This window comes from Ptiloglossa arizonensis, chromosome 6 (assembly GCF_051014685.1).
Source record: "Ptiloglossa arizonensis isolate GNS036 chromosome 6, iyPtiAriz1_principal, whole genome shotgun sequence".
NCBI lineage: Eukaryota > Metazoa > Arthropoda > Insecta > Hymenoptera > Colletidae > Ptiloglossa > Ptiloglossa arizonensis.
Window position 1 is genome coordinate 19,412,660 of NC_135053.1, and position 12,863 is coordinate 19,425,522.

Consider the following 12,863-nt stretch of genomic DNA (forward strand, 5'->3'; position numbering starts at 1 on the left):
CGAACATTTTTCGCAGACACAAACAGAGGGCAAATTTTTTGCATGCAAAATGTATTACATTTATCGCAATTATTGGGTCGTTCGGAAAGTCGTTTCGTTTTTTTGAAACACGATTTTTTTAGAGTGTATAAATGTTTATACAACCCAATAATTGCAATAAATGTAATACATTTTACGTGCAAAAAATTTGCCCCCTCTTTGGGTGTCTACGAAAAGTTTTGGAAATTAACGATAAAACGAAATTAAGTTACTTTTATCGATTTCGTCGATTCGGTTTCTTACTCGTCGGGGATAAATAAATTATGCTCACCGCGTTATGTAATGCAAATAATGCGATGCGAAACGGAAACCGGCAGAAATGAAAGTAAAATATTTGTATAATTTTTTAAACGAGATACAAGCACGCGACGCTCGAAGTAACGCTTAAACTGCCGACTTTACGAGACAAATATACGCGGGAAATATTTTTCATTTTCCGAATAAAATTCGAAAGTAAAATCACACTTTTACTTTTATTCCTAGAAGGTTGTTTCAAGGTCGACTTTTAATTTTCATTCAACCGTTCCAATATTCTAACGCGATAAAGTTCGACACGTCCCGGGCTCTAATCGACGGGCAAATATTGCCAAGTAAACTGTTTATTATAGCCCGTAGCAACGACTCGATCAATTTGCCATATCTCTGCCGTCCGATCTGCAATTTGCAACAGCATACGCAGAAGCTTGTTGCTGTTGGCCCCGATTCAGATAAATATTTACGGCCGGTAAAACGATTTTATCCATAATGTTTTTTCCACGAAGAGGATCAACCTTGGAGGGGACACTCAAATTTTAAACGACGTGCGATCGACAGTTAATTCGGTTACAAGATACAAAATTCAGCTTCGATCTCGAAATGGCGAGGTATCGAACGCTGGAGATCAATTACGTGCGGAAATCTGACGATCACCTTTATCGAGCGTATTCCATGAACGCCCACTGGCGTTCAACGCACAGACTCTAGTACCATAAACGCCCGCAGCATGGAAAGGGTGCGCTTTGACAACAATCCACGCATACTCGATAGTTTTCGTCAGAACATTTTGCTGCGATCGTCGCGTGCACGCGTCCCATGCCACAAAATGTCGATTCGCGACTTTCGTATTGCGCGATTATAATCTGGAGTCGCTTCGGATAGTTCGACGGGTTCTATTTGTTCAGTAGTACAACTGTATCCTTGGTCTGGCTCGCTCGAATCATTTTACACGGCGTATTCGGAACGTTCGGTCATACTCGGTAAAATCGAACGGGGACGAGACGCGAGATACGCAACGTAACAAAGTCGTGTTCGCGAACACGTCGAAAGGTGCAACAGACGGAACGTGGAAATTGCCAGCTTTCGTAACTTGGCTAATCTCGCCGAAGTATTCGATAGGAGCGTGCGTCATTGCTTCATAGTACATAAAATACGTTGAATATAAATGGCATTTTATACGTCCCGAGCGTTCGTCCGATAAAATCGTGACGAACTGGCAACCCGCTTGTCCATCGAGCCTTCGGTGAAAGTGGGAAAGAATTAATGGTAGATTAATTTCGCTTCTTGTAGTCGATCGACTGTGTAAGTATCTAAACGGCGCTTGAATACCTAAAACCTTGGGATTCGTTACACACTTTGGTCGATTTAAACTATTAGGTTGTTCGGTCATGTAGGTTAGGTTGTTTAAGTCATTTCGTTTTTTTTTTGGTGAAAATGAAACACGATATTTTTAGAGCGTATATAAATATTTTATTAAATTATATATCCTCCGTTTTGGAAAACTAAATGACTCTCCGAATAACCCAATAGAAAAGAAACAATCGTGCGAAATTTCCGTATACGGAAATTCGCGGACGTGATGCGTGTTTAAGCACAGGATTGAGTGTTTGCCGCGACGAGGGAATTGTACGGGACACGACACCGTGAGCGAGCGAGATAGAGTACAAGCGAGGGAGTCTCATATTACACGCGCCAGGTGACCGAAACTTCAAAGCGATACCGCGCGCAGATAGGTGTGCCCGCTGCTAATCTACTACTTTCGGTTAAAGTAAACAATTTTTATTTTTCATTGTATCTTCACAAGAGCGTTATCGGTGGATCGATGGAATTTCTTCGGTGAAGATGAATCCAAACACGTTCTTATTTGTATTAAATCAAATATTATTTTTAAATATACAGGAGATCCTTAATCTGATATATGAATTTATTGAATTTTAGGTTGTTCGGAAAGTCATTCCGTTTTCTTCGGTGAAAATGAAACACGATTTTTTTAGAGTGTATAAACATTTTATTAAAATTATATATTCTCCATCTTGGAAAACGAAACGACTTTCCGAAGAACCCAATAATATTTTTAATTACACTTAATTCCAGTCATATTTTTAAAATTTTCAACCGAGTGCAATTAAAAACGGAGAATAAATATTTATCTATCTTAGGTAGTAATAGGAACGATTCTGTCACCTGAAAATGAGAATTGTTGCGTCATTGAAGTACCTATTATTTTTATTTTATGTACCGTATTTGAATAGTTCTCGAGAACAACCGTAAAAGCTCAGCAACAGAGGACCTAAGATATAAGCGTCTTACGAAGTATGAAATCGTATAGCAGGAATGGCAACAGGGAGAATCGACGTTAATATGCGGACCAATAAGAGAATGATGGCACTTGGATGTGCGGTAAAGAATGGCGTATGTTCAGCGTGAATGTTGGTGCCAGGCAAAGGGAGATATACATTTGGCGTGCGCCGACAATACCGAGCTCCCCGCATTCCTGCGGAACGACAATAAGCATTGTGCGAGCGTTTCTGCGTTATAGGGCGAGCAACACGAAGCTTGACTTTATTTCTCAGTTCTCCTTCGCCGCGGCGAGCTTGGGATATCATTGTTAAAAGGGACAGCGAGAAGGGGTCCACGAAAGCGTTACATCCGCTCATCTACCATTCAATAGAAACATCCCCTCCTCTTTCCAAGCGTTTCTTTTTTCTTCTTCTGTGGGGCCCTCTTGCGAGCGCCCCCTAGTCGCCAAGAATCTATTAGATTTGTCATAGCCGTGCACCGCTGAATGGTCGTCAGATGATCCCTTTCACGCCCGTCGTCTCGCTTACCTCTTTCCCTCGTCTTCGTTCTCCCTCTCCTCTCTCTCTCTTTCCTCTCCTCTCTGCTCTCCTCCACCATGTCGACCTCCTTTTTTTTCTACGCCCGTCAGCCGTACCTGCGAAAACGCAAGATGCAGCGTCAGAATTCGATCGTAAAGCCAGCGCCACAAAGGGCACCCGATGATTCCCCGAAGTAATTGAGTCTCGTCTTGTTTCATTGTGCGTGTGGTCTCCGCGCAAATGATCCTCGCCCGCGCCACCGCGGGCGACAGTGGAACCAGCGCGACAGGGAATCGAAATAAATCATTTCTGTGTTTCCTTTGTGCCTCTCGGGTCGCGCCACCTTTTTCTCCCCGTATCTGTGGTTTCGATCTTCGGTCGACCGAGCGATTGAAATCTCGACGTGCACGATTTTTATCCCGCGAGACGTTCGCGAACAGACGCAAGGGTTATGTGCCGACTATTCCCTGGCCGCCAGATAGTGCACGAATTCGTCTCGATCGGATCGAATAGTAAACACAGAAAGGTTACGATGGCCTCTATCGAATATGGAAGGATCGTCGAACGTTCGAAGACGTAAGCATCGTGGGTGTAAATCTTTAAAGCGTTCGTTGCATCTTTATAGCTCTATTTCGAGCATCGTTTCGGGGACAAACTCGTCGAACGCGTCTTCGTCGAACACGGACTACCAAAAAATAGGTTAAACTTAAGACGAAGTATTGTGAAATTGATTTGCGTATACGTGTTGCAATGATCAGGTCAGCTCGTTGACAATGACACGATTCTCAGTGAATCATCTTCCATAATTATTTGTAAAATCGACCGCTTTTCAGAGACGGCGCAACATTCTTGCGACGTTTTGCAATTTATTTTCGTTCGAAACGTTCCGTAAAGGTTATGTATGAGGAATAAAATAATCTAATTCATAGCTGTCGAACATTGTTTATTTCTTCACAAATTGTTTAACTACAAATTTTGGTTCGTTGTAATACACTAAACAATGGGTATTTTAAATATATTCATTTGTTGTTTCTAAGAGCATTACATGGTTGTATACCCGCATCGAAAATCGGTATCTATTTTTTTATAAACAGAGACTACTTCGAAACAAATTCCATATTTTCCATACAATTTTTCGAAAGGAACCGCCTCTCTTCGGCTTTGAAACGCCTTCTATAATCAGCTGTTCGTACGTCCTCAAAGCACGTAACGGCCAATGGGACGCGAGTAAAGCGCGCGCGGGACGATTAGCTGCGATTTCGTGCGCATTGCCGACGCGCACGAACGCGTCAGAAACGCGTAAACGTCACGGGAAGAATCACGCGCGGGTCATCTTGGGATTAGAAGTTTTATTGGTCGGTGTCCATGTCGGCGGTCTCGTGTCCGCGAAATAAAAAGAGAAAGAGAGATCATCCCTTTTGTGCGCGTGTGTGCGTGTGTATGTGTGTTTCCGACGGAGCCTGGGCCCGACGAACAAAATCTGCCGTAAAATTCGTTTCGAGGCGGAAGATATTTTTCTTGGAAATGAATTCACTGAGCGTCGTCCACGACGAATGTGCATCCGGCTTAATGCCCGGTGCAGAACGAAGAATGCCGCAGGTATCTCACGTGGAATCTGCGAAAGCGTCGTCCCCTTCTCGCCTTCGAATGCGGTACAGACGCAGCGCTCGGTCGCTCTTCGCCATTTTTCTTTTCTCACCTTAAGGCCTACACGCACACGCTGCCACCACCCTATCCCTTCCCGCGCCCCACCTCCCACCGCCCGTGCACTCGCTCTCGGTTCCTCTCCTGTTGCTTTCCCTCGCGTCCGCTCCTTCTCCTCCTTCCTTCTCTAGTCGACCGTGCAAACGGGCAAAAAGTATAACGGCGCGACGATCAGACGGCCGCGCCACGATGTCGACAAACTGTCCTGCGAATTTTTACAAGCCGCTTAGCAATTAGTCACCCCGTCTTAGGGACGATTTCGTAACGAGTTTGCCGCTGCCAGTCCTCGAGGCAGAGGAGTACAGCCCGTGGGACACGGTGAGATCTCTCCTTTTTTCTTTTTCGGCCCATGGGCTTCGCGTCTGTCCCCTTTGGTCGATCTTCTGTGTCGAACCGCGTGCAAAGAGGGAACGGGGGGAGGGAGAGAGAGAGAGAGAAAACAAACGAGAACGGTATTCGTTTGAAGAATACCCTCGGTTTCTGCTTTTAGATTCGAAGCGATCCGTGCGAGGGAAATCGAGAATCCGCGGTGTCCGTAGAATTGTGTGTTTTTATAGGGCGACACCCTTCGAGCGAATTCGGAAGGTCGTCGTGACGCGTCATCGATCTACGAATATATAGATTACGCGCTACACCGCGGACCGCCATCGTGCATGCGACTCGCGTACCACGGATTTGCATCGTACGCGCGTCGAACGCATTTAACGTCTACGTCATTTCGACGCGTGTCGCGAATCAACGAGCCGAATGAAAACCCACCCGCGATCGCGCCTCCATTCACGGTGGCCAGCTTGGCTCATTGATGTGTGTATTCCCATGGACGCTTATCGCCGGGCCGCTCGTATCCGGGAATTCTCCTCTTTGTCGCACGCGCTTCTTTCGTAAACAGCCGCGCGCGTTCCACGCTTCGGCTCGGTTACATCACGGTGGGCAAAAAACGCCGCTGGGCGCTGGTGTTGAATTCTGTAGCGTGGTGGCGGTTTGTTTACGTTTTGTTTTTGGTTCGCGATACTCTGTCGTCGGATGTATCGACGCGATACCGGTATTCTGAGTTTCCGTACGAGGCCCCCGAACGGGACAACTGTTTCCTCGTCCCTCGAAAGAATCCGTGTAATCCGTTTGTGTAAATCACGATGTTCGAGGCCGCAACGGGAGCTTCCCCGGCGATTATTTTATATCCCCGGATGCCTGTCTTGTAAATTGCGCTCGGCGGACGCGGAACAATGCAAGCACGTGTACAGTCGGTGGAAGAGACATAGTGAACTCTTTGGGACATGGTCAAATGGTATGTTAATTTGTAACATTATACTTGAAAACTTTTTACACACGTGTGTGTATGTGATTGCTTCGGTAATTATGAAAGTGACCTACGTAAACAATCCGAATTGATTAAACATTGATTCACATTTAATAATAATAACATATTTAATAATAAGAATAAAATATTCGTTGCATTTTAATCGGCATAAGGATATCTGTGGATGATTTAACTAATTCTTCAAATAATTCATTTGTTAAAATTTCTACTCAACCTTTAATGTGTTATTTTACTTCTCAATCACACGTGTCAACAAATTGTCCATAAAATGAACAATTTCCTCCGATAAATTTTTTCTTTTGGTTTTAACTCGTCTGTTGCATCTATGCTAGTGAATGACTTGTAACATTGTTTCACATCAAGATCGGGGTTTAAGTGGCAATTGCCGTTCGAATGTGATTAAATACCACGAGGACGTACATAACCTTGACACATCGAACGATGCCTTGGTCGAGCAGTTGCAACAATGAGGTTCGGCACATTTGTTCACGTAAAAAGAGGAACTGTATAAAATTTCAATGCAAATGTGCACCTATTTTGTTTCAGAATAGTGACAGAATATACTTGTCATTATTTCTATATATTTTCTTTCCTTCGTTGAATAGTTCGTTTCATTTTGTATACGATTTTAGTCGAATATTTATATGCAGATATTATTAGAAAAGGAAATACTTCGTTTATATTTTAAACCTCCTAACCAGGACGGTTCACGATGCGCTAGACTGATTTCAACGCAAAGGGTTAATTTACGAGTTCAGTATACCCCTTCCACCGACTATACACACGCATTCGAGTCGCGCATCTTCGAGCGCCACCTTTCGCGTTGGCTTCCTACCGATCTCTAACCGCGCGAGAGCTTGGTCGTGTTCCGCGCGCAAGATTCCTTCTCTCGCATTGATGCCAGGGTGGAGTTTAGGGTTGGGCGGGGGCGGTGTTGCCGTGTGTGCGTATAAAAAGCGAAACTTTCGCAGGTGGTGGGAAAAAGGAAAGAAAACTAGCTTTACTAGTCTGCACACGAGTGAAAAATAATTCTACTGAAAATTCTGAAAAACGTACGCTACACCGGGCAATAATTAAAATTTGTATTCGCTTACTTACAAAATATACGAACAGTTGTAATCCTAGTTACTATATAAAATGTTAGACAACAAATTGGAATCCTTTTTTTTTAAGAAACTTTCTTTCGTTAATATGGAACGTAAAAATTGTCGATATCGTTTTGCTCGTGTTATCGTATCGCAACGTTCGATGTTCGTAAAAATTCGAAAATTTCGTTTGCACCGGTTTATAAAATAATGATAATAATCGAGAGAACGAGAGGAAGTGTGGGTGAGACGACGAAGAGCTAACAAGAAGTTACGTTTCATGCTTGCCACTCTCTGATACCGGTGTATTCGCTGCTCAGTGGTGCACGGTAACGCGCTTGGCGGTGGTGGTGGTGGTGGTGGTGCCGGCAGCCGGTGCGACCGTGGTGGGAATCGCGATAGTGGTGGTGAGCGGTGGTGGGGGAAGCACCCACACGCGCGGCGCGGTCTCGCACACCTCTTGGACAGCACAGTCATTCGCGACACCCACCGTGCTCGAGGTATCACACAACGGACGAACACGAGTTCTCTCGGTTAACCCCTGTTTCATTCGGTTCCATTCTTTCGGGTTTATGCTACGCGGATTGGCGCACGTCGCGACGCACGGCAAGCCTAGACGCGCGCGAACTTATTCGGTCGTGTGCGTGTAGGGATAAAGGAGGCGCGTATGTGTCGAGAGCGGGCGCGCGCGAGCGCGAGCGTGACCGCGAACGCGCACTTGCACGATAACGCGGTACATCGAGCACGTAAACGCACACGCGCACACGCAGATACGAGCACGGGTCCCGCCGTGGCAGCGTGGTCGGCTATCCCCATAAAAGCGACGGACTCGACCGGCCTGCGAACAGTTGTCATCGTTGGCTACATCGGCGCAACGTGTCTCTCTCTCCGTGCCTAGCGCATTTCGAAGGAGAGTCGATCGGTAAAACCGTTTCCCCGCTCGCAGAACATCCCCGGTTCGCACTTAGACGCGTCCCCGCGACGGATCGGTCACGCACGGAGAGACACGAAATGTCACGCGATCGCGTACGTTCGCCCGCGCGACGACACGTCCCCGCCGATCAGTGAACAACAACAGGCAATGGTGCAAGCGACCGATTTCGAACACGAAAGAGAAAACGGGAAACGATAAGAATCGTTCTCGTCTCGATAGATAACGACGAGCGGGCCGCGATTATCTCCAACGATCGTCGCCGAAATTGAGCGCGCCACGGGGCCGCGTGCGTCGCGTTTCACGCGGAATCGAACGGGAACGATCCCGGTGATTTTGCGCTCGATCGAACCGGTTGATTTCCACTCGGTAGACCCGGTAACGGCACGTGCTCGAAAACTATTATAAGAGAAGAGGAGAGAGACGAGCCGGCGATACCACAGAGTGCGAGCGCCAGACAGAGCGACGCTTCCGCGGGCAAAGACGCGGTCCTGTCTCGTCTTCTTTCGTGTGTACATAACAGCGCGCGCGCACACAGTCGCGAGGGCAAACGCGCTCGCGCGCACCAGCGGGGACCCGCGCCGCGCCCGCTCACGCGTGTGCACGTAAAGCGAAAAAGCGAATTCGTCCGTGGCGCAAGCGCCAAAGCGGAGAAGCTTTTTCGAGCGAGCCAGTCCGGAGACGGTGCCGATGATCGGATACATCGGATTCGGTGGCGGTACGGGCGTAGAGAGCGAGTCGAGTAACAGCTTCCCACCAGTCGTCACTCACGATCGGCTAGTCAGTCACGGCAGTCACGCGCCGACCGTGTCAGACGCGCACTGGCCCGTTGGTTTGCGCGGAAAGAGGCCGGCGACGAGCGAGGCGAACGGTGAGAAAGGATTTTAGTGCCAAACGACCGCTGATCGTACAATCACGAGCGGAGTCGAAGCTCGGTGAGACCGTGCGCGCCCGTACGTCGTAGCGCGGAAAATCGCCACGCATGCGCGACGCGAGTATTCGACGAGCGTCGAGATTCGATATCGTCGATGATCGTTCGATACGAGCAGCCGGCACGAGCGCGAACAAGGGCTAACCTCGTCGGTGTCCGGCCGTCGATCGGTCCCATCGGTCAGCGGACTTCGCGATTCGCGTGAACTCACGGTTAACCTAACCACGCCGTCGGCCGTGTCAGACGCACACCGGCGTTTCTCACCGCGAGAAAGAGACGACACGCGCGTTCGGTGGTAAAGAGACTGCGGGGCGGTGGTGCGCGGAAGACGACGGTTAAAACGGAGACAGAAAGAAGAGGACGGAGTAAAGCGCCAACCACGCCGCGGCTCTCTCGCTCTTTCGTGTCCCCCTGGTCGTTCCGAAGCTCGTCGCTCGTTGTGTACCGCCTTATAAAACGCGCGCGCAGTAACACGGAACGCGCGACGGACGAGCATCGGGCGAGGAAGTGAGCGGGGGACGGGCCAGTCCGTACGAACCGTGCACTCGGCGAAAGAGAGAAAGAAGGAGCGATAAATAGGCAGATCGAAGAAGCTGGGAGAGAACACAGAAGGAAAAGAATAACGATCCTGCGTGTAGTACCTTGGGCCTATTAAGCTGTCGGATGCGCTCGTTCAACGTGTCTCGAACGGTGCACGATACACCTCGGCGTTATCTGCAGTAAATATTGCAGCCAGCACGGGCTCTCCCGGCCCCGCTGATTGTTTCTAATCATTATCGTACACGTTCGCGACCCGCGTACGTATCGCCGTGCACGACGTCGTCGTTGTCGTCGACTACGCGGCGACCGTCGCCGCCGCCGCCGTCGTCGTCGTCCCCGCTCGGAACAATCGTCTCTTCTCTCGAGCGCGTCGGCCGCCTAGGGCCACGGGAGAAGAATTACGGGTGATGGTGAGACCATACAGTGGCGTACAGTGCAGAAAGTTTTGTGCAGTGAACGGTCGTTAATAGACCCAGTGCCGCGGCTCCGACGACAGGGAGAGAGAAAAAGAGATAGAAATAGAAAATACGAGCGAGATAGTAAACAGAAGGTGGAAGAGAGACGAAGGAAAACGCGCTATATGCGTTAAGCACCGTGCGCGAGCGCCCAGGGACGAGAAAGCGAAATAGAGAGAATACGTGCGCGCGAGAAAGATCGAAGAAAACGAAAAGGCGAACCGCGATAGAGTACGAGAAAAGCTGCCGAGATGCGTTACCACGGCGGTCTGCTGTTGTCGATCCTGCTTATCGTCGTTTCTTACCCTTCGTGTCTGCGTGCGCGCAGGGTCGCGCCCTTGATCGAAGACGACTGGGCCAGGAGGCCTCATCGCGCCGCCGGTAAGTCGCCATTGTTCCACTGTGTTCGCTGTTTCTCTCGTTTCTTTCCCTTTTTTTCTTTCTTTTACTTTCGTTCCGCGCGTCGATGCCCCGATCGTTTCCACGATCGAACCGGCTCCGCCGATGTCGAGCCGCGCCGTCGGCCGACCGGCACGCCGGCGTCCACGGTCGCGCTTCGGCGTCGCGATTTCGTCAGAATGCGAGCAGTTTCTTTTCCTTTAAAGGTTAGAGAACGCTCGAAAATACCGGGCTTCGCCGCGAGCCGAGTGGCGCTTTTACGTAACGTGTGCCGCGCGAAAAAGGCGGGAATCGAACTCCCGATCGTCTGCGCTTTGAATCGGTGTCGCGTGACACGGACGCGCTACTCTCTTTTCACCGGTAAACATCGCGATTTTCTTCTTCGCGGGTGCTCGCGCGAGACCGCACCGTTGAAAATTTTGCGAAGTGCCACGGCAGTGCAATTAACGCGCGTTCGCTGTACTACGCGTTGTGTATATGCGACGCCGCCGATTCTGTCGAGAGACCAACCGTTGCGTGTGTGTCACACCGATGATTTTCCATATTGTGTCCGTCCAAACGAGTGAAATGTGAACCGTGGTCGCAATATCTTTAACTTGTGCTTCGAAATATTCAATTGGCCTAATTAATGTATTTTATGTGTATGTAGTTAACAGCGCTGCGTTAGATAAAACTATCGCGAATATAATGTAGTCCGTGATGGACGGTTTACGTAATTTATTCATTTGCATAAAAATATAAAATTCCGATTGAATGGTTGCAGCGAACGCATCAAAGAAGCAGTGATTTTTCGACGAACGTGGAACGTTCGAACATTTTTTTCCGATTTTTGCTATCGGTGGTAACCTAACGCATCACTGTCCGACGCCACCGTCGCCAGTCTCGCGCGTGACCAGCAAAATATCGCATAAACGCGTCGATATGGTATCCATCGTTGTTTTACTGTTGTGGTTGTCTCGTTCGGATTAATGTGACAAACGAAATTTACAGGCGTTATTAGTATCAGAGAGTTAGGAACGAAAATCAAAATATAAGATTTCGACCCTTTTCCATCCGATGATTTAGCATATGGTGTTTCCTTTTGCGCATAACTCTTCGAGGAAAGATACAAAAGTTTTTTTTTAACGAAAATGTATTAACACGGTGTATAAAGTCCAACTTGAACATTAATTTGATATTTATTTTTATACACTATTTTCGTATATTTTTGTAAAAAGATTTCTGTATCTTTCTTCGAAGAATTATATTCAAGAGCAAACAAATGAAAATATATATTATTATGAAATTTCACGCGGAAACTCACGGTGAATAAAGAAATCTGTAAATTTCTTGTTCGAGGAAAAAATAGTATATTCGTTTAATCGGTCAAATCATTTTCAATGGAAATGTTTGATAAAATTGTCTGAAAATAATTCCTACTCGCCACCGTCGTCGTACGAGGCTATTTGAATTTATTTAAATACTTTAAACTGTACAGTTTAAATATAATTATACTCGATTGTTAAAATAAAATCTCCCACGAAAGAAAACGTTACAAAAACCTCGCCAATAAACGTCTCTAGCGAAGAGATGGAATAAGACGATCAAATTCGGAAGAGAATTGAGATGAGTGGTACTTGTGTTCCAGCAAATATAAGATTTTAGCATCATAAGCGACCTCGTATGACGCACAAGCGAATTATGCCTTCAGTCGTTGGAGGACACTCCACGGAGGACATGTGTTTACACGTTCCCAGTACATAATGTGTTAATTGTCGAAGATTCGGTATTGCAAATTTTTTTGGCAAAATCGTCGCCGGGGAACCACACGCCCGTTGAAACTTACATTCGCGAAACTCGCTGTACATTCGCTCCGCGAAACGTTCGATGGCAAAAGAGTAAAATATGACTGTTCGTGGATGTCACGACGAGGCAGGAAGTAACGTACCGGTTCTTAAACACCTCGTACTGACCCAGATGTTAGAACGAGTTAATGGATGTGTATTGTAGTCGCGTTTCTGCCGCGAAGCCACAGTTACCGCTCGAGTCTCGTAGAAATTTTCGCGTTAGGAAAAAATGTATATTTTTCGGTCGTACCGAGCACGTAGATTGATCAAAAGAGTATTTATTACCAATTTTTCCGTATCACGATCCTTGAGAAATATCCATTACGAAAATCGACTCGACGTCAAACTTCGAACATTTACGAATCGTTCGTAGGAATACTTTTGAAGAAATCTCGACGCGTTGAATAATAATTAAACGCGATAAAAAATTCTAAAAATAAACACGAGTCCGTGGTCGAGACTACAATAACGAACAGTATACACGATCTTGAAGTTTTTGGAAACAAGAACGTCGTCAAACGAAAGATACGGGGAGAGTAATCGGGATAAATGTTTAATTAC

At 47.1% G+C, this 12,863-nt stretch overlaps 1 protein-coding gene across 2 annotated transcripts in view; it reads left to right on the forward strand.

Annotated features, from left to right (window-relative positions):
- Sog (chordin short gastrulation) overlaps positions 1–12,863 on the forward strand; it is a 136,073-nt gene that overhangs the window by 19,576 nt on the left and 103,634 nt on the right. Inside the window, exon 1 of one of the 2 annotated variants that reach the window (XM_076314898.1) lies at positions 8,835–10,458. The exons of the other annotated variant lie outside the window; for it this stretch is intronic. Coding sequence (XP_076171013.1) covers positions 10,329–10,458 — 130 coding nt within the window. The 5' untranslated portion in view covers positions 8,835–10,328. Of the gene's footprint in view, positions 1–8,834; positions 10,459–12,863 lie in introns of those variants that run through there. 2 annotated transcript variants of the gene reach the window in all.